At 45.1% G+C, this 22,884-nt stretch overlaps 1 protein-coding gene across 2 annotated transcripts in view; it reads left to right on the forward strand.

Annotated features, from left to right (window-relative positions):
* The window catches only part of LOC117777885 (zinc finger E-box-binding homeobox 1-like), a 52,427-nt gene that overhangs the window by 16,376 nt on the left and 13,167 nt on the right, over positions 1-22,884 (forward strand). For both annotated transcript variants that reach the window (XM_034612954.1, XM_034612956.1), the window contains exon 2: positions 18,618-18,812. In XM_034612954.1, coding sequence (XP_034468845.1) covers positions 18,618-18,812 — 195 coding nt within the window. The remainder of the gene's footprint in view (positions 1-18,617; positions 18,813-22,884) is intronic.

The following is a 22,884-nucleotide window of genomic DNA, read 5'->3' on the forward strand; positions in this document are numbered from 1 at the left end:
CAACCGAGGCTTGGTGCCAGAGAGCTCCCTGCAGAGCGCGCCGCGGCAGCTGCCAACTTCTGACATACAGTAGATGGGTGATTTTTTGCGCTGGCGGTGCCAAAATTACAGTGGTCTGATTAAGTGATATGATGTAAGATGGTGGGAGTTTGAAGTGACCGGCTGGGTTTGGAAGATGGAGATATCGGGGGGGTGGTAAAGGGGGAGGGGGGGGGGGAGTGCAGCTCTTTGCTGTGATTAAGAAATTAGGCTTCAGACTGGACACACAGACCCATTCATAAAGACTCAATGTTGTAGGATACTGAGACTTTGCAATATTACAATCACTGATATTTCGATTTTGCTTTTCAAGTAGTTTTAGATTAGTTAGAAGTCTTTATCCAACTTTTATTTAAACTGCCAATTTTCCCTTTTCAGGATTTCTCTTTTATTAGCAGAGACACCTTGATATGGTTTGTTTTGTCCCAAACCCAAAGTTATTCTACTAATTTAAGAAAACACTCTGGAGCTGGAATGTGACTTAATTACATGACAGTTGTTGATTCCTTTTTTATAAATATTGATATTGAAGTAAACTACAACTTTAAGACACAGACTCTTCCTTTGCTTCTCAAATGAGTCGTATTTCTGAGATATAACAGAAATGTTTGCGTGTAATTATGAGACAGATTCGAACAAATCTTTCCGAGATTAGATTTGATTCCCCTAAAAGTGTGTGACTTTCCAGGAGTGGAGTTTCTGGAGAGCGACAGTGAGCAGATAAAACCCACACCCTCCTCATCTGTGTTGTTAGATCAGGAGGCGAAACCGGAGATAAAGAGGAAGATTAATAAGACAGAACTAAACAGTTCCATTAAGTTTTTGTCAGCTGATATTCAAAATGCACCAGAACAGCTGAAGGGACACAGAAGTTCTTCTTCCCACTCTGCACTTGTAATCCCGTTGACAAACTGGCATCAAGTGTGTATCTCCTCTTTTTTCTCAGCCGCTCACATTGGGCCACAAGTGCAAATAACTGACGTTACCTTCCAGCCGACCTCAGTTGGTCCAGTCAGCCAAGGTCAGCTGTGTTAATCCAGTATCCATTTTTGATGTGGCAGCCGCACTGAGTCGCTCAGGCGTGTTTACCCAAAAGCTCAAGGCGGACCCACGCGATCCTCGCCTGGTCCGGTGTTAAGCTTAGTTCAGCGTAACATAGCGCTGATACAGAAATTGCTCGGGGCGATACACCCTTTCCCCACAGGCTAGTCTGTGTAGCGGCGGCTGCTCCGTCTCACACAGACACAGCTAGACATACAAATACCATGTTTTACACATCACAAAACTCAGATTCAACTGATTCTAAACGGCTCTTTGTAATCAGGGAAAGTCTACAGTTCTGCGACCTATTTCCCAAGGAGTTTTCTGGCAGGGAGAGAGCGTGTGTGATATGAATACTGAGCAGGTGAGAGGAGGAGGAGGAGGAGGAGGGAGATGCAGGAGAGCTGGTGGTGAGCAGGAGATCATGACCACATCAGTGCAGCACTACCCGCCAGGGGCATAAAACAGGCGGACAGAGATTATTATTGATAAGCTGGAAGAGTTTGATCCTGTTGATACGCACAGTGCACAGCCTTCAGACCAATTTAAGGAAGAGGACAGATTAACTCTGCAGCATGAGAATGAGAACCACAATTAAAATAAAATGCTGTTTTCTGGCTTAACATTAAAATCACAAATTTCATTTTGATTATTAAGATAGATGTCGAAGCTTGGTTGGATACTTGACAGTTTAACCACAACTTAATTATAAATAACTATAAAAGAAAATCACAAAAACCTGAATTAGAAAATAACCATATTTCTGTTTGAATAAAAAGATGATTGCAGATCCTCTCTGGGTTTGTTTTGTAAAACAGAAGTTTTCAGAGACCGTTATGTCTGTGAAAGCCTCACATCAGCTGATTTGTGTCTGTAATCTCTAATGTGATCATCTCGCCAGAAGACGTTTTGTGACCTGAGCACTTGTGTTGCAGAATTACGTTCTTCAGTTTATTGATCCTGATCTTTGATTAGCTGAAAGCCTCCACGATTACCTGCTTGCCTGTAGGATATTCTTTGTTTAGCTCCAGTGAATCACGAAGCCTAATGGATATGAAATCAGTGCAAACACATTATGAGTTGCAATGAAAGCTTGTATGAAAGATCCAGGGTGTAGATTGAGACACAAGAAGTGTCGGAGGTAACTGAGTCCTCTACTCTGCAGACGAGCTTTCATCCGAGTGGCTCTGAAGCTCCATCTCCCATTATATTTTTACGATAATCGTTATATTATAAATGGTTTTTAAGGCTGTGACAGGCAGAGGGTGAAGCTCAGGGAGTGGAGACACTGGTCTGTGTAATTAAAGACTTAATAGGTGAACCTGAGCGACACAGCCAGTGTGATAACCGCAGCTGTGTGGCAGTGAAGGTCAGTGGAGACGGTGTTTACACACTGAGCAGAAAACGAAAGTGTTTCTCTGAACTTTGAGTTTTCACTTTCACAGACGACGCCGAATCGCCTCTGCAGCTCTGTGATCTCTCTGTAATCTGAGTCAACAGTTTGATGGAGGGCTTATTAACCTTGTTTCACCAAGAAGACTATGACCCCCCCCCCCACTCAGAGTGGAGGGTGACAGGGAAGATGGAGGACACGGAGGAAGGGGGGGGGGCTGGGCCGCGTGTTAAAGGTCACAAGGACTCGCAGGACTAAAGCGATAATGTGGAACATGCATCAGTCCACTGAGCAGCCCGGACAGATCCTTTCTGTCACTTTGTTTTCTAATATTTCCCCAATCTAATACCTGAACGATTTCTCCTCCTGCACGTGGAGGTCAGAGGTCAAGATCAGCCGCGTTACAGCCCCTCTGGAACAAGAAGGGATTTCCTGTGAAGGACACCGAAGCGTGTAGGCGTCACTCCACCGTCCACCAGAACACCGCTGGTCTGGAGAAGTCACCCTGAAGACAAAGGCTGCATTATCGCCTCCAACAATGATCTACATTATGAATACATCTTTATAATTAGCATATTGCATGTTTATTACATCTATCAGGGACATTTAGCAACTTTCCAAACAGGCTTTAGCTGCTTCCCATTGAAAGTACAGTTCTTAACAGTGGCTCCACAACAGTAATCAGCAGCGTCTCACATTGACCGTCTGTCATATGTGTTTCATCCAGCTTGGTTACATGTTATAAATGAGAGTGTGAGTGGATGTTTGTCGCTGTACACCAGCCCTGATTCGCTGGTGACCTGTGTGTGACCTGGGTGTAGGTAGAGGATGCATGTATCCCGCCATTCGCCCATTGTCAGCTGGGATTGGTTCCACCCCCATCTGGGACCCTAAAGGGATGTGATACAGATAATGGATGGATGTGTAGTCGTCTGCAGATAGACTGTGGGTGTGTTTTTCAATGCTGTGGGATTGTCTTTTCATGTTTTCCTTCAGTTTGCTGATTTATTATCACCAGACTGAGAAACTTGCCCGTCCTCTTCCGTCATAAACTTTCTGAATGTTCAGTTTTTGGATGTTAAATATGAAATCTCGCTGGGGGGGGAAGCAGGAGGCAGTAAAATGTGATAACCTGTCGACAGCCCCGATACTGAAAAGTATCGGATGAGACTCAGACACCGCACCACACTTGGAAAACCACCGTGCAGGGAAAGCAGTGGGTGAAATTCTGATGCTGGGCACAGCGATGACCTAGATTTGCTCCCACCAGTATCTGTCACTCCGGCAAAAACAACACAGGATCCTAAGGGGCTGCAAATACAAACAGCAAATCCCCAGCACCTCCGAAAGCTTTACAAAAGTGTCATCCGCTGCATGTCTGTCTGTTTGTTGTTTGTTTTGCTGATCACAAGGTGCACAGTGCTGTGTCTGTGCACGGCAGGGAGAGTGTGGCGTAGGCACATTTCACAGGAATCTGGGGCTGGATAACAAGCTGGTTGGAGGAGCCCCGCTCCAGATGTGCACCAGGGCTGAGAGACGACAGAAACCCAGCAGCTGTTTACGATGGTGTTTTTTATATGATGGCATTTGGAGTGTTTAGCTAACATATATATATCCTGATTGATTTGAGTTATGTTGAAAGAAAATAAATCTGTGTTCATGTATCAACACAAACAGAAATCAGGCTGGTTTGGTACAATCTGGAAAAACTGGTAAAAAGGACATGTATTTCTCTTTGTGCTGTGCCGAACATTCCAGGAGCAATAAATAGAATAAATGGTTTAGTGAATTAATAACTATTTGGTACATTTCAGAAGCAGAAACTTCTTAAATGTTCTTTGTCGTATATGAGGGTTCAAAATAAACATCTTTGGAATTTGTAATATTGCTTGGTTAAAAAAAACAAAACATTTGAAGATGTTATCCTGAGTTCTTTTTTGTAGATTTTATAGATCAAGATAAAATGTATTACGATTATTAGCAACCACTTTAACACAAGGTGACCTACTCAATAATTTTTATCACATTGACAGAGGATCTATATCAGAACTGTAGATTAAATGGTCGCGGCTGTTTCTAGATTATTCTCATGAATAAATGGAAAAACAAAAGAGATATTTGGTATGAAACCAAAGACCTTCGGCTCATTGATATTTCATAGTCTACCTTATAGCAATAAGATGAAGGCATGTGAGCAAACAGGCTCATATATTGATCGTTGACAGAATACGAGGGGCTTCCTGATGGTTTCCAGTACAGATCGTTGTGTTGTGTCGAGTGAATAATCGGTTGATATTTCATCAAAGGTTGTGATTGATTATCAGTGGTGCTGTTCATCCTCGTACAGTGCTCCAGTGGAGAGATGGTCCTTGTGCGAGGAAAATAGAAAATTGTTAAGGTTTAAAAAATTTGTTGGATACACACAGATCAACTTTTTGTGACCGTGTGGAGTCAAATGAATCTGCTGCTCGAGCCTGAATAACAACCGTCATGTGATGCTTCTGTGTAGCTTGTGCCGATGTCACCGGGGAAGATTCGCCTGCTTCCGCTGCTGGACAAACTGATTTACATTCAATTGATTGGCTTCAGGAGCGGCTCCGGCTCCCGCCATTGTTGCATTTCAACCACAAGCTGGCTGCCCTGCTTTCTTCTGTCCCCCAGTGAGTCATGTGGTCAAAGACCATGTGCTCACAGATCTCCTCAGAAACCACCTCCCCCTCCCCCACCCTGAGGTGGCCTCTCCATGCTTTGTCGCTGCTCCTTCCCAGTCAATGTGCGCCGGCAGCCGGGCAGCGACCTTTCCGACCTCTTTAGCACTGATTGGCGTAGCGTGGCTCTTGGCTTGGCTGCACTCTCTCCTCCCTGGCCCCTGGTCTTACACTGACTGAAACGTGGCTGCTCATTGGGGGGGGGGAAGCAGAGGCCGTGGGCAGCCATCAGGACGGTGGTCACCAGCTGCACTTCATGTTCATCTTCTCTGAACAGCATTTAATATCAAGGCACATTTTAGGGGGGGGGGGGGGGGGGATTCCCAACAGGCAGAGCGTGATTTGTAGGCTGAATTTCTTTGGCGTGTGAAGGTCGCCTGCCCCAGGTGAGAAAGACTAGTGGGCTACTAGCCACGAACTGCACTGTCATTAATAACAAGTTATAGAAGTTCTGAGTTGTGTCTTTTAATCGTCAATTTGTGAAAATACAAAGTAACGCTCCACACTAGAGCCACACGGGCCTGGAAGGTGCCGACTGTAGTGAGGCGGCTTTCTGAAAGGAACCTGTTTACTGAAGGTCGTGCTGCGCATGCACTGCAGTCTATTTGTGCCCGTAATAAAATCAAAGAGTCACATCCATGTGATTTATGGATAATATATAGCCTGTCATGAGCCCAGGCACCATGAAAGAGCACGCGCACACACACACACGCACACACACACACATTTAGCCATCCAACAAGATTTAATGTCTTAGTCTGGAATCTCATGTCCGTCAAAGTGGAGACCTACATAAAAAGGGAATTACAAAAAGAAAGAGGGAAGAATGGAAAAGTGCTAGTGTAGTAGTTTCTTTTGGCTCTCTCTCTCTCTTTCTCTCTTGCACACCCACACACACACACACACACACACACACACACACACACAGTAACAGCTGGGCTTCTTAGGTAAATTGAATCAGCCGCTCCCTGGTCAGCCGGGCTCTTGTGTGGCCCCTGGCGTGGAAACTCAAGCCATCGGATTGATTTTCGCCCCCTCTCTCCATCCACCTCCCCCTTATTCCGCTCGGTGTCTCACAGCTGCTCCGACTACTCGTCTGGATCCAGCAGAGTTTGGAGCCCGGGAGGCGGGGGGGGGAACTGGCCGCGGCCTGCTGGACCCACCGGGGGTCACCGCAGCTCATCACCAGGTTCTCCTCCTCGTGCGTCTGTGCAGTCGCTCTCTTGTGTGACGCGCTGTATATGTTAGTGTCTTCTGGGAGAAAAGCTTATGTAACGTTCCTCGTCTTTTATCCCCACCGGTCTGATTCAGAGACATAAAAAAAAAAAAACAGGGTCAGTCCAGCTCGGGTTAATCTCTTATTCCTGGCGTGGCAGCCTGGAGACGACACACACACACACACACACACACACACACACACACACACACACACACACACACACACACACACACACACACACACACACACACACACACACACACACACACACACACACACACACACACACACACACACACACACACACACACACACACACACACACACACACACACACACACACAACACACACACACACACACACACACACACACACACACACACACACACACACACACATACGCAAGCACGTATCTCTTTGAGCTATTTTCTGCCTGACTTCAGGTCCTGCCCTCAAACCTGTCCTCCATCTAAGCCTTCAGACTCGGAAGGCTATTAAAGAGATATTTCACCAAAACCCAGCCTCTTGTTCCGGGGGCTGTTGGTCCGGCCGCAGGGAGGCGGGTCAGGCAGGCGTCACTGTGATTAGCCTGCTGGCCTCTCTCTCCTGCAGGTGACTGATGTTTCACCAGCACATCGGCTGCAGTGTTTGTCCTAAATCGTATTTTGAAGAGGTCCTGGGATTTAAATACATTAGTGGTAGGCCCACAGTAAGTGGGCGGCCCACAGTAATATTCTGCTTCTCTGACTCAGTGTGTCTGTCATCAGAGCCGCTTGTCTGTGTCCATGCTGCTGCCGATCAATCAATCAAATTGTATTTGTAAAGCCCAGATTCACAAATCCCAGTTTGTCTCTTTGGGTTTAAGAAGGTGTGGCTTCTTCTGTTCTTCACCCTCAAGAAGAGGAAGGAAAATCTACCAAAACAAAACCTTTAACAGGGAAACGTGGAAACCCCCGATGAGCCACACGTGAGGATCCCTCTCTCAAGAACCTCAATAAAATCACAATATTTACAACATTGATTAGAAGAAACAGTTTTTAACATAATGGAAAGCTGAGTCAAGGATTAAAGTATTTATATATCAGAAAATGTTTAATGAAGGGAGCAGCACTGACAAATGAATTGAGGAGTTATTGCCAGTAATGGTAGAAATCCTCCACCTTTTCAGTGTATTTTGGTTTTTGCTGTGTGCATGTGGCTGAAAGTAAAGTATATTGAATTTACAATAATAATTATTCAAGGTATTTTAAAGCAAAACATAGACGATCCTCAGACGTGAATAGTAGATAGCATTGTATTTGTTCTCTGTATATTATGTTTCTTAGTGTTCCCTCTCTAGGTTACAAAGCACGTGCTACACTTTACAGTATAAAGTTCCACCTCAGACCAAATCTAAACATTTTCTAGCTGCTCTTTGTTTGTGTTTTAAAAAAAATACCATATCAGGGTTGTTCCATGAAAACAGAAAGCAGTTTCTTTCTGCTGTCAAACCTGTCAAATTAACTCTCCACTCTTAGAAGCTTCATTTCTTGATGGTTCCAGCTTCTTTCTTGACGTTTTCTTTCCTAATGAATCATGAAACAGGATCAAAATAACCCGGCGATCATGACAGACTTATGCTACGTGTAACTTGTTTGTTAATACGCGCCGTCTCGTTAATTCTGACCTTGTGAGTGTTTGCCCGCCGCTCCACTCTGATCACGGACTTAATTGACGAGCAGGAGATAAGACCCAGTGAGTCGAGTGTACAAACAGTAACTGTACACAATAAATCATGCACGATAGATTACTGTATAAAAGCCTTTAATCCAGAGGTAGAGCTGGTATGGATGGTCTTTTGGCAGAGAAGATAAGTGATAAGATGTGTGTGTGTGTGTGTATGTGTGTGTGTGTGTGTGTGTGTACACCTGATGCGGCAGATTAATGCATGTACTGTAGTATTAAATTAAACGTAAGATAGAGCATGAGCTCTCCTCTGCAGCAGCTGCGGTGAGGGAAACGCCCCTGCCACACAGGTTGCATGAGTGCGGACGTGTGTGTGTGTGTGTGTGTTTGAGTGTGTGTGTGTGTGTGTTTTAGAGAGCTGGAGTGTGTGAGAATGAAGAGTGGGAGAGTGTGTGTGTTTGTGTGTGTTTGTGTGTGTGAGAGAGAGAGAGTGGGAGGCAGTTTATGAGTGAGTATGACAGTGCAGGTTATGTGATCGACTGTCTGCCTCGCTCATCTCTCACACACCTCTCATGCACTCTTACCCACGTTGCACAAACACACACACACACACACACACACACACACACACACACACACACACACACACACACACACACACACACACACACACACACAGAGTGACGGGCTGCGGGCTGTTGAGTGCTCGTTCTGAAGTGAGCACTTCTGTTTGCATTTAAAAGAACTGGACTGGCAGCAGGGAGTTTCCAGCTGCTGATATTACTAATGTTCCTCTCGTTTCCTCGACGTGAATCAGAAGTGAGCAGGTGACGAACGAGAAAGGAATCAGTCCATTAGACCTGAAAACACTTACAGACCTGCAGCCTCAGTTGTACTTTTCACGTGTCAGGTGGTTTTTCTGCCAATATGAGCTGATGGAAAAAGTAAAACACCTTTTATTGACACTAAAAGGTGTTGATTTTTGGGTACCAGGGCTACTCACTACTACTATCACTACTTTACTGCTACAAATAAAACCACCATTGTTTTCATTCGGAGACAACAACAAATGTCCTTACGAGAAATATACCGAAAAGATGTGGTCAGAAAATAAGTAAATAAGGTTTAGATGTGACCGGACGGCCAAATATTTGTTTTATAAATGAATTCTTCTCTTCAGATTTTGCTTTCTTGTCTGTTTGTCTGTTTGTTATGGAAGTTCTCGACCTCATGTGAGAGCTGGTGTGAAGTGAGATGTTGGCTCAGGTTCTGGAGCAGGCACCAGTGTGATGTGGTGGAGGAATTTGTGTCGGAGCTGATACTGACCTCATTATGCAAATTAAATATATCGGACTTGAATCTGAATCTAATTCCAAATGAGCAGATCAACTCTCCATTTTAGTTCAGTAAGTTGTACTGTTGTGTACGTCTCATATATTCTCTTTATAATCCAGTCAAACCTACTTAAATGCTGCTGCTGCTCAAAGTCACAACTTGCATCCAGTCGTTGCTCACGGTGTCAAAATGAAATCCTCACGTCGGGCCTGTCACTTCCTTCTGGTGCCACGAGAACGTGTAGAAGTCGTAGAAAGCAGCAGAAGAGCTGAGCGGACGCGGTTGAGAGGGGAAGACAGGAGGAGGGACGGTGCAAAGGTAAACAGGAAGTGACCACCGCCCCCGACCCCCACGCACCCACTTCCCCATATGTCATTTCCTGTATGTGGACGTCTGCTCAATCGTTCAATTCGTTCATGTTACAGTTTTCACCGAGATGTAGAATACCTCCCTCCTGTGTGTGTGTGTGTGTGTGTGTGTGTGTGTGTGTGTGTGTGTGTGTGTGTGTGTGTGTGAGTGTGTGTGTGTGTGTGTGTGTGTGTGTGTGTGTGTGTGTGTGTGTGTGTGTGTGTGTGTGTGTGAGGAGAGAGAGAGGGATGTGACATGTTACATTGCACATGACCGACTGTGATGCATTGATATGTAGGTCAAAGCTGTGTTTATACTTCATGTATGTGTGTGTGTGTGTGTGTGATTGTGTGTATATGTGTGGGAGGAAATTCCTAATAGCACAGTGTTAGCGTGTGACCCATTTGTTGCCAGAGAGAGTTAAATCCTGCTGATCATGCAGTTGTCACACACACAAACAGTGGATTGAGTAAATGTGTGTGTGTGTGTGTGTGTGTGTGTGTGTGTGTGTGTGTGTGTGTGTTTTGTCAGGTTTAAGCCAGTGTGGCAGGGCGACGTTAAAGACGCATCAGTTTTTACAAACACAGGCTCAGTGGGACTCCTTTTTTTTTATGGAACTCTTTTCACGGCTTCCTTTGTCTTGCGTCCCCCCCCCCCCTCCTGCGGGGTCAGAGGTCAGAGTGCAGGTTGCCTGCAGAGAAATGCCCTGGAACTGGCAGCAGCAATAACTTAAGACTGTTCAGTTGAAAACATTAAACAATTAAGGCTTTGTAAAGATGTTCCGACACCATTTACCGACACCAGATTATCTGTTTACACCATCTACACCGACGTCAGCTCTTATCATCAAAAGCTCTCTTGACAAGCTCTCACCTCCCTCCCTTCACGGTGAACCCTGCGTAGGATCTCCTGCTGTGTTCGCACATTGACTCATTGGGAAGTTCTGCAGAGTTTTTACAAGGGGACTGGCCCAACATGAACATCTCTGGAGCCTCTCACTCAGATCTCACACGCAGCCCCTCCAGAGAAGGTCTGGAGATCCTCCGGAGTTCAGTGCATGTGTGAAAGCAGCTCAAGGCTCCGTCCGCATTATTTTTAAATTAGAAATGACAGCAGAATTTATCTTATGGAAAAAAGAAAAAAAAAAGAATATATCAATTAGAGTTACATCTTGAGACCCGACTTTAAGGAGACCAATGAGACAGGAGGATTTTTATAGAAAGCGCTCGCCCTCCAGCAGCTTCGGTGCAAACCTCCTCACCCATTACAGTTTATATGAGTCACTGAAGAACTCCAGTTGATTAGACGTCTGATTTGATTGCAGAGGTGCAGCAGTTTTTCCAGGCAGCTATAACAGGCCTGAGATCAGAGCTGAGAATATTATGTAATCCCCCTGTGTGCTGCCACCCCATGTTGAAATGAATCATCACACACACACACACACACACACACACACACACACACACATACAGCATGTACCCGTGTGTACATCATAAACCTGATGCGTGTTATCAGTCACACACACTGTGCTGCTGCTTTAGTTAACACACATCAATCACACCTCACTTCTCACTCACACTTATGCGCAGTAGTTTCTCAGGTGGTCGTCCTGTGAGTCACGGCCACACGCGGCAGATATAGGAGCGTTTGGGGAAATGACATCAGCCACAGTGTTGTTCCGTCACCTGTGAGTCTGTAACGTCTCTGCAAAGTTTGAGAATGATGTGAAAGTCCCTTAAGGTCTGTGACCGGCTTTGAACAGCAGCTTTTGCTCAAATAGGTCAAACTGTAGATGTAATATCCGCAATTGGGAAACATTAAAATTAACACTGAGTAAAAAGATTATTGCTGGAATTATGGTAAAGCATGATAGTGACTATTAAAGATATGACTCGTGTTAAATGTCTCCTGTGCTACTGGAATATATCCCTCGTTGTTTCTCTCTTCCCCCTGCATGTTTCATGTAGACATGAAAATTAGATTTTGTCAGTGGTTGAGTTCAAAGCTGCTGTTTTTTCCAAATATGATAACCTCCCCTCTCTGTTTGGTTGTTTGTTTGTTAGTTGCTTAGATTGTTGTCAGCAGGATTACGCAAAAACTGCTGAAGGGATTTCCACGAAGCTTAGAGGAAGGACGGGACACGGTCCAAGACAGAAACCAATACATTTTGGGGCGGATCCGGACAAAGAGGCAGATCCAGGAATCACTTTTTGACATATTCACCAATTTCCTCTTGAACTACTAGAGTGCAAACCACCACCAGGGCCCATCTGTCCCCTTCAATGAATAGGCCGAATTTTCCCCATCAAGATCTATGAGCTATTCCCTCAGAATTTGATGAAAATTTCAAAAAAACCCATCTGCCAGTTTCTCTATCTCTAGTTTCTACTTGCATTTTAAACCACATCCTCTAGTTTGAGGGCAGAGGCCGATGCGGCGGACTGATAACAGCCCAGCGCAGTTTCACCTGAGCGGTAAGAGAATCTCCCTGGTTTCCAACACGACATATTAGACCCTGTGCTGTCTCTCGAATTACTGAAGGAGCTGTATCCTCAGATGAATGTGATTAGTTTTATCGAGAGGCTGATGAGTGTACGCTCTCATCAAGAGTCTCATAATCAGGTAACACAGCCACATTAAGTTCAATTTCAAAGTCCCGCTCTTATCTCCGAGGGTCGCAGTTCCCAGTGCGGGTCTCACTGGCCTTCCGGTGATTCTGTTGTTCCCACTGTTCTCTGCTGAGAGGTCAACCAAAGAAAAGAGAGGGAGGGAGGGAGAGAGAGAGAGGGAGGGACAGAGAGAGAGAGAGAGAGAGAGAGAGAGAGAGAGAGAGAGAGAGGTCTGATGGGGTCTGATTGAGCACCTGAGCAGGAAGCAGCTGGAAGGCCTTGATTACTCTGGACACACACACACACAAACACACACACACACCTTCGACCTCATTGACTTCCCATGTTGAATTATAAGATATTATATATAGAGATTGTTGTTGCCATAGTATTGAAGCGAGGTGGGAATGGAAACACGGCGCGTTGTGCCAGGGAACAGAGCGACCACACCTCTGCTCTCCTGTCTGGGAGGATGACGCAGCCGCAGTCTTACCTCATGATGTCGACTTTTAACAGACACCTCAGGAGCATGACTCAGTGCTGAATACTTAACATCTTCCAGTCCTGCGACGAGGCTGCGTCTTCTCTGTCGTGGGTGTTTTTCACCTGGATTTCAAAGGTGAAAGGTCGTTTAGTGTGACCTTAAACAAGAAAACACAAAGTTCAGCAAACAATCGCTGAGTTTTTTGGGGTCAGCGGCTTAAATTGGCTTGTTCGGTGCTGTTTCGGGTTAAAAACCTGCTGAAAACAAATCAGCAGACCTGGTTACCCTCACCAGGAAAGGGAGAGAGGTGTCAACAGTCCCTTTGCAACAGGAAGCAGAAGAATTTATGGGAAGTGTCTGTTTTTCATTTGTGTTTTTGCTGCTAAATGTCTATCGCTTTGTCAATAAAATGCAAAAAGAAAAAGAGTAAAACATTCCTTAAAATTCCCCACAGCCAAAGATAATCTATAACTTTATTCATTTTTTGCAGTAAACTAATACATTTATCGAAAAATTGTTGCATCTCTAAACTTTTGCACAAACAGCAACGTTTTATTTCAACTGTGACTTCAGTTGTTTAATGATAAAAGTGTCAAATAGATGTTGATGTCATTGTTTCTTGATTGATTCTTAAGTTATCAAGGAGACATTTAAAAAAAAAAAGTTTGTCGGTGGCAAGAAGAAAAATAGATGAATTATTAATGAAGATAATCTTCATTTTCTCAAAAAGACGACTTCATTTCTATAGAATTTGTTCCACAACATGAGCTTGTTGTAGAAAATGTGTGACTGTCCCTTTAAGTGGGCCGACTGTGTGCAGCTGCTCAGCATGTTAAAGTCTGGTCACATCGAGTAGCAGACAGACAGCTATAGTGATGTACACACACACACACACACACACACACACACACACGCACGCATACACACACGCACACACACCCACCCACACACACACACACAGTGGGGTAATTGTCTGTTAGGGGCTTGGCAGAGGTCCCATCCTGCACAGCTGCCCTGGGCCACTACACGCACACACACACACACACACACACACACACACACGCACACACAGACAGACACACAAACAGACTCATGGCCATGTCGAACACTCTGATGTTTCACTCACACATCTTTCTTTAGGACTTTTCAATAGCGGCTCATAAAGAAAAGGAGTTGACTCATTTTCATTCAGGTTCAGTTTGATGAGCTTTGTTCAGCTGCCTGACTTCATCATCACGTCTCTAATTAACGACCGATCGTGATGAGCTGCTCACTTTTTATTGGTTATTTTATGACATGATTGATGTTTCTGATAGCGCCCGACCAATATGGATTTTTGGGGCAGATCTCAATACCAATACTAGGTAGTAAAAATAACCGATGTCGTTATATCGGCCGATATACAAATCAAAATAACATTTGATTCCTGAGATGTCGTTATTCAATCTTTATGACAAACAAATGAACAAAACATTCTACAGTGTTACCACAAACTTTATTATACATAACTATAAATACAAAGAAAACAACAATACAACCAAATATATAGAACTTAAATGAAGTGCTCATATCGGAGCACTGACCTTTCATCTAGCGCCACCATGAGGTCGGCATTATGTTGTTATATTGATATTGAGGCCCGAAAACCCATCTGTGCTCTACAGGCCAATACTTCATTTATGACCCAGTACCTGTACATTTTATATAATCTCCCATCACTGTGTGTTAAGTCCTCAGCAGCTGTTTGCCTGCAGCTAACCTGGAAAACACTGAACCTGCCCAGCATCGGCGTGTTAGCGTCTTCATCATGAGCTCATCTGTTAGCATTTAGCTCATTCAGCTGTGCGCCGCCTCACAGAGCGTGTAGACTGATGAAGTCGTGGGATGAAGGCCATCGTGATCCTGATGTATATTGTATTCTATCTGCAGACGGTCTATTTTTAACCAGCGCACACTCACGCTTCCTGCGCCTCTTCCCGCTGCAGAGCAGGTGACCTTTGACCCAGATCCGCGGCCGTGTGGTCCAGTCAGGGTCGCGTTGTGGTGCGTCAGACGCACATGATGTGATGCGGGTCTGGCTCACTGATGCTAACACTGAAGAAGTCAGACGCTCTGCTGCTCGCTCGGTGAACTGCCGCTGTAACTGTTGGTGGAAATTATTTATTTCCTCCTCTTTCGGTCGTTGGATGTTAAATGGGACGACGCTGGGATCAGTGGAGATGACACAGCTGTTTACAGGGCAGATGTTCGCAGGGGCAAAGCATGAATGAGGAGGAACTCTTTTATTTTCCGCGTTTATTGTGGAGGCTTTGACACTCATCGCTTTTTGCTGTGTTATTACAATTAGTTTTTAATTTCCTCAATAGATGATTGTTAGATCCACTCCGGTCAGGATGTGATGAATCAACCCTGTGACTCATTGCTCTCCGCCCTCACGTCTCCTCGTTCCGTGTGATTCACTCAGTAATGAAGTAAATAAAAGCCGGTGTAGAGGTTCAGGCCACAGTTTGTTGTTTGTCATTACTCATTGGCTCTTTTCTAAACCAGCTCGGTGTTGAGAGGATACATGACATTCATCTCCAGTGATTTCTGCTCAGAGTTAAGTTGGTGTAAGTAACATTTGAAGACTCGGAGTAATAACGAAGGAGGCTGTTATGAAACGGATTGTTAATCAGAGCGATGGATGGCAGGAAGGGAGGAATGCCACGGTCTAGACTTCCCTCTTCCTCTCCTCTGTGCAGACCTCCAGACGGAGGATTAACAGTTCACTTGACGCTTCGTCTTCACGATGTGGACGGGTCTCTCACTCGCTCTCTTTACTCTCTCTGTAACCTAAACAAACACACACACACACAAACACACACACACACACAAGAGAAAAGTTGTTGTGAGACTGTTACGTCTCATGTGATGGGAAGCAGTTGTCTGCCTTTTCTACCACGCCCCCTGTCTCCTGTTGTGGTAACTGCACTCTGACAATAAGAGGACAGCGTCGCAGGAATGATGGATTTCCGGATTAGTTGTCTTCGAGACGTTCTGCCTTCAACCTGTTTGTCATTAAGATGTTTTTTCCTGAGCATTTTGATTCCGCTCATCCACTGAAGAGGGTACAGACTGTATCAGCTCAAGCTTTCACTCTGTGTCTCCTCCAGTGTTCTGTGTTATCTGGTGCTCAGCTGATTGTTGTTCCCCCTCCAGCCGACACTGTTAAGAATAACTCACCAGTTTGCAGCCGGCGGCCTCCGTGGTGTCGAGCAGACACGAGCTGTTTATCTGAAATTATAGACTTTTTATTATTAGAGCTGCAAGGAGAACGGTCTGGTCGTTTTGTGTAAGTGAAGAGAGACACTGTCTGCACGCTGGGGCTGATTGTCTGGCAGTTTCCTCATTTCAAAAAACAAAAGTTGTGGCTCATGGATATACTCATGGTTATCTAGCTTTATATTTTGATTGTCTGTAAAGATGAAACGATAATTTGTCTTCTCCTGAAAACCGTTTGGGATATTTGGTCGAAGAAAACAAGATGTGATGGACGTTTTTTCATGATTACACTTTTTCTTTAGACCAGACGTTTGATCTGTAAATCTAGAACATGATTAGAAGCTTAATCCAGAATTAGAATGTGATTAAGTGCAATACTGTCACTGTTAACACTTGTAGGATCGGATTTTGTTCTCCTGCTTTCACTAACAGTGTTACTGTACTATTGATGTTATACCACGTGTAAATGTTGCTGTACTGAGCTGGAAAATGGGCCATGGTCACACACATAAACACACAACCCCCCCCCCCCCACACACACACACACTCACACACACACACACACACACACACACACTCACACACACACACACACACAGAGCCAAGGATGGGAAGTGGCGACCAACAAAAGTCGTGTCAACATCATATTTTAATCCAATGGCCAAATATGAAATGACAGCACAGAGCAGCTCCTGCATGTATTCACCTCCTACTCCTGTGTCTCGCTCCACTCTGTGACTCTCCCAGCCTCTTACATCGATCCAGGCTCGCATCGACGCCCCCACCGCACACACACACACACACACACACACACACACACACACACACACACACACACACACACACACACACACACACACACACACATTTTTATATTCTGAGCCCCACTCATCAGTCTGGAGAATTGACAAGACTCGTCTCCAGATCGAACCACATTTTGTCTGAGTGGTGACACAGGATGTGTGTGTGTGTGTGTGTGTGTGTGTGTGTGTGTGTGTGTGTGTGTGTGTGGGGGGGGGGGGGTTGTGTGCATGCTCTGGGTGTGTCTTAGACCTAGGTGGGTTACAAAAGGTGTGCATCACATGGTCTGCAACATGTGCATGCAAGGGGTGTGTGAGTGGTTAACGGCGCTACCTGACACAGCTTCCCGTTTCATACAGACACACACAGCTTGTTATGTGGTTTGGAACCTCTCTGTGTGTGTGTGTGTGTGTGTGTGTGTGTGTGTGTGTGTGTGTGTGTGTGTGTGTGTGTGTGTGTGTGTGTGTGTGTGTGTGTGTGTGTGTGTGTGTGTGTGTGTGTGTGTGTGTGTGTGTGTGTGTGTGTGTGTGTGTGTGTGTGTGTGTGTGTGTGTGTGTGTGTGTGTGTGTGTGTGTGTGTGTGTGTGTGTGTGTGTGCACCTGTGAACAAACAGCCCGGGCTCTCCTGCTCATTAGGCCTCTTCAGCACCTCTGCCAAGACGTACAGCTTCCCTGCAGAGAGCGTACACACGCACACAGACACACACATGCAGACACACACGTGTTCACTCACATACTCATTTAAGATAACAGACACGAGTACACACATGCTGACTGTGAAAAGGCAATTATCCTACCTACAGCATAGTGCTCATCATCACTTACATCCACATACGCCTTCCTGTCTCCAACATCTACAGCTTTTCTGCTACACACACACACACACACAGACACACACAGACACACACAGAGACACACCTCTTCCTCCGGGCTCATTCACACCAGTCCAGTTGGTCCATTATTCATCCTGAGCTCACATTGAGGCGCACTAACCCACAGACAAACTCACTGACTGCAGCACAGTGTAAAATAGATTTGCTTTCTGAGGCTGATAAACAAGTGATTATTTCCCCCCGTGGCTGTGCTGGGCTCATTTTTATGTCGTCTCCGTGCACATGAGGGGAGAAAAAACTGTGCGTAGCTCAGGTCACGTTGATGGATATGAGGCGGTGGAGATGATCTCCTGCACAGTGAGCAAGTACCAGCCGTGGGTCTGGATTGGAATCCTCACTGCGGCTGGATCACAGGCAGGAGTCGGGATGGGAAAACATGCAATTCAATATTGAAATATTACACGAGAGGAGCTTTTTTCTGTAGAGTTGAATTGATTCAGAGGTTTTGTGGTTTTTTTGTCAACACATTTGCCTTTGTTGCATCTTCGCTGAAAACTCGAGTAGAGCACCTACCTCCTTCAAGGCCTGATAGTCCCCTTCAAATTCAGGGACAGGAGAATAAGCTCACGGTGTATTTGAATGGATTGTTGAAGTGGACTTGATCGCCACCTACTGGCCCGACTCACTTGTTTTTACCGACTGTCGTTGCTTTGGTTTTCTTGGCTGGATGGAGATATTTTGTAAAATGAGTTTAAAAACATATAGTCCTTGATATTGTAGATTTTCTTTGTGGAAATCTGTCCTGCAGTTTTGCATAATCCTGCTATGTTGGTTATGTGACACATTTAATCATCTCTCACTTGTGTTTCTCCTCATTGCAGTGACAGACTTCAACAATGGCTTGGAGGCCAGTTCGGACTCGGACGACGAGGACAAGCTACACATTGTGGAGGAGGACAGCCTGCAGGAGCCTGAGGTCGCCGCCCCCGCCGCCGCCGCCGCCGAGGGGACCACGCCACAGGACAGCCATGACGCCGCCGCAACAGTATTACCCCACAACGGCTCCTGGAATGGAGGTGAGAGGCCACCACAGAAACACGAGGATCGCTGTTCGTCAGTGTGTTGATTATTCCAGAAAGACAAACACAACTTCCACGGCGGAGCTAATAACTCATAGTACTCATCTTTGTTTGGTGATGTGAGGGATCTTCTGTTTCAGTAGACGATGCTACTGTCGAGAATAATTACCCACTCAGCTTGTATCCAGTGCAGCCGATTCCGGACAGATGCAGACTCATGTTCGCTGTGTTAGCTGTGCATTATTCTGCATTATTGTGCAACAGTCGTACACGAACTCCCTCCCTCTTAATTAAATAATGTGCCACGACACCAACACACACACACTGAGCGATCTGCTGCCAGTGTGGTTTTTGTAGAAAAAGCTCGAGTCAGCCGAACACAATCACAGCTCGGTGCGGGCGTGACACTTTTCAGATCGACGGAGAAGCAAAGAGCGATGAACAGCCAGAGAAGCTGAGCAATAAGAGGATGTGAAAGAGTGAAAGCGTGAGGTAGGCAGATGGAGAAAAAGAAGGAGGGAAAGTAAACATGTCTGAGGAATAGACACGCATCAATAATTCTTTAAATAATGTATAATCCCGCCTGCAGTCGTGCAGACGTTTGCCTGCATAATCTCCAGCTCTCACATCCAGTAAACCTGGATAAATCCCTTACATTCTCTATAAGGTTACGCTTTTAATAATACAGCGCTCTGCCCCGGGGTCAGTTCTTTATAGGCTTCATGTGTGTCTGAAATCTGTGTCAACACCGTGGACTGAAAACAAAGAAAGACGACGCACCTCCACATCGACCCTGTATTCAGAGATGAAGACAAAATATCCCAGATAAGAAAGTGCATCTTTGTCCGGACTGAGGCACATTGATTTTCTTTTATTCATTATTGCTTTTATTACACAAGTCGGCAATATCCCAGTTTTCACACAGCACATAGGGGCTTTGGTGATAATGGGTTGGTCTATAAAATGTCAGAAATAGTAAAAAATGGTCATCAATAATATCCTTAAGCCCTGATCTATATCTTCTGATGAGTCGTTCTATCTTTTCACCAGTGAAGAATCTGAAAGGTGTTAGTTTCCAGTCACATTAGACAACAAAATGCAGGAAATCGTCACTATTGAGAAGCTGGAAACATTTTATATTTTCTACATATATTCTTTGAAAATGTCACTAAACAAATAGTCAGTTACTGAAGTTTTTGAAATCTCCTTATCAACTCTACATTTTCTTTCCTCGTCCGTTCCCTCTTTGAGACGGTGTGTTAGCTGAGATACCAGTGAAACCAGGTTGTAATGGGTTCCCTCATTAGCTCTGCTGGGAGTGTGTGTGTGTGACCGTGGGGAGTCGACTCAGCTCAAACTGCATCTCGTTTGTCAGACGGGTTTTATTCTGCTCCGTGTGTCCACTTGTAGATTCACACGGAGCAGGTTTGGTCTTGCAGGATTCTTCGCACCTGTTGGACCTTGTGTTGCTTATCAATCACTCCCGCGCTGTCCTTCCTCTTGTTCTGCCCATTTATGGTTTCAGAAGTTTCAGCAGCTGCAGGAAGTTCAGACAGAAACAGATGTTTTTGGGAAGCGTTACGTCTTTATGTTGTGTTTTCTTTTCACTTCCTGACAGCTTGCAAAAGCTCTTTGAGACTCCCACATTTAAAACCTGCACAGCCTCTCCGGTAAGTAAGTTTGCAGGATTAGCTTCTTACCCAGAAACCATGACACACCTTCGCGTATACGCCAAACTGCAAAAGTAGCACGAGATTTAATAAGAAGAGGCAAAGCCAAGTTTGCATTCAGCCCCAGAGGTTGATTGGCCTGTGTTTACACCGCTTTACAATGCCCCCGTAATCCTCGGTTCCCCACAAACAGCTCAGCCCACGCAAACATCTGCCTTCATCTCAGCAGCCGTTAGTTACAGCCAAGCAGGAAATACTAAAACCATGGAGACGGCGAGAATGTGACACTCGGAGATATTGCTCTGAAGGCTTGTTCCATTGTTGCCGTATAAAGCCTTACATGGTGTGAGCCAGCGCTCACGAGTGGCGCTCGCTCTCCTCCACTTTGTTTTCCTCCCTCTCTCGGCTCTCTCCCCTTTCTCCTCCGTGTACCTGCTGCTTTCCTACACTCGCTGATCCCTTTTCATCTCCGTGTTCTTTTACCTCACTTGCCTTTTTTTGCACGTGCCTCCCTTCTTTTCCTGTTTTCCTCCAGCCGCTAAGTATCCCTCTTCAGATATTACGTGAAAGCCTCTCCTCTGTGTTTGAAGTGATAGCTGCTGCTCCGCTCGCTGCGGATATTATTAGCTGTTAATTATGCACAAAAGGTTTGCTGAGCTTGTTGTTGTTCGGTAAACATTAGCGTCACTTATTCAACTTTTCCTCTTTTGGTGGAGAAACTTTCTTCCGTAACTTTTGCAGGCGTCGTTCTGGCGGTGCAGGTCATTCAGCCGCAGCAGGTTAGAGCCTGATATCAGCGTGATTGGCAGACAGGACAATGCAGAACAGAAATGCAGAGGAGATATGGATAATGGATTGATAGATGGTGTTTGGTTGTATCCACCAGAAGATGCTACCGGAGCTGGTGCATACGATTTTAAAGAAAACAGCTTTGTTGTCGCTGCACAGACTTTTGACTCCTTCTGGACTTAGTTACCTAGTTTTGAGGTCGTAGTAAAAATCTGCCACGTAGAGCAGGGAAAAGAAAGTTTATTTATCATCTGTATATTGTGTTTTTGGCAAACTTGTGTGTGCTCTAGTGCAAACTGAGTGTTGGTACAGGAGTGTAACGTAATGCATTTAGCTCGAGTCGCGTGCTGTGACATCACCTGCTGTGTTTCACCTGCAGCAGAAACCAGCCTGTTCCCTCCTTTAGAAAAACATTAACGAAACCAGGAAGGAGAAAACGGGGTTTTTTTTAGAGCGAGGAGGAAGAACTCAAGACCGTGTTGGAGGGAAGTCATGGAAAAGTCACGAAACGCGGTGGAGCCTCTCTGGGACCCCTTCAAAGAGTTTGCGTGATATTTTTGGATTGTCTGCCTCTCACTCCTTTATTTCCTCCTGGTCTGAGGCGAGAGGAGAGCCGGTTGTTCTGGGGAGAGAGATTAAAGTCTGCTACTCCCCCTGCAGTCTGGGCCGCACTGCAGCTCCAATCCATCCTGCCTAATAAATTCACCACGGACTCTCAGTGACAGGTTCTGGCAAGGTACAGGAGTGCAGTGTGTGCTGAGTGTGTGTGTGTGTGTTTGTGTGTGTCTGCACAAATGTGTTCTATTAAGTGTGTGTGTATGTACCAGATGATTTCCTGTTTTCATTCCCTTCTGATATTCCACATGTGGAGTGTGTGTGTGTGTGTGTGTGTTGCGTGGACCTGGTCGTCATTATTGTGCAGCTCTTTGCGAGGCATTAAGTGTAATTGTAGAGTGTGGTGGGAAAATATGCAGAGGTGTATCAGAGGAGGGGAGGGAGGAGGAGTGATGGAGGGAAGCAAGTGAAGGAGAGAGGGGGAGGGGCCCGAAAAACAAAGAGGGGCACGAGACAGATTTGGGGGAATTTATAGAGAAATGAGAGAAATCGTGAAATAGTCATGGAGGAGAAGGAGCGATGATGAAGAAAGGAGAAGAGAGTGATTTTGTTTATGTGTCAGAGTGATCATCTGTATAAATGTGTTACCTGCACCATGCACTTTATCACTTTATACCTTATAATAGATATAATCTTTGGTCATATCGCAAAACGACCACTTACGTCAGCAGACATTTTTATATTGGTATAAAATATAGAGATTAGGCTTATTAAGCTGCAGAAAAAACGAGAAGTAGAAGATTTTTTTTTTTTAAACTGCCATCCGGAAACTACCTGAATAAAATGATGAGGTGCTTCAGTTGACTGATAACATCATATTTTTGCATTGCAGTAATAAATCTGCACGGCAAACTTTATGAAAAAGGCAAATCGTCTCTGCATTTACATATTTCTCAGGTTATGTTGCTCCATAAATGAGCAGTGATTTGATTTGCACGTTATATAAGCTACCTGTTACCTCGCGAGCAGCTCCTGCACCGTTCTACTGAGATGTC

This window comes from Hippoglossus hippoglossus, chromosome 17, assembly GCF_009819705.1.
Source record: "Hippoglossus hippoglossus isolate fHipHip1 chromosome 17, fHipHip1.pri, whole genome shotgun sequence".
Taxonomy (NCBI): domain Eukaryota; kingdom Metazoa; phylum Chordata; class Actinopteri; order Pleuronectiformes; family Pleuronectidae; genus Hippoglossus; species Hippoglossus hippoglossus.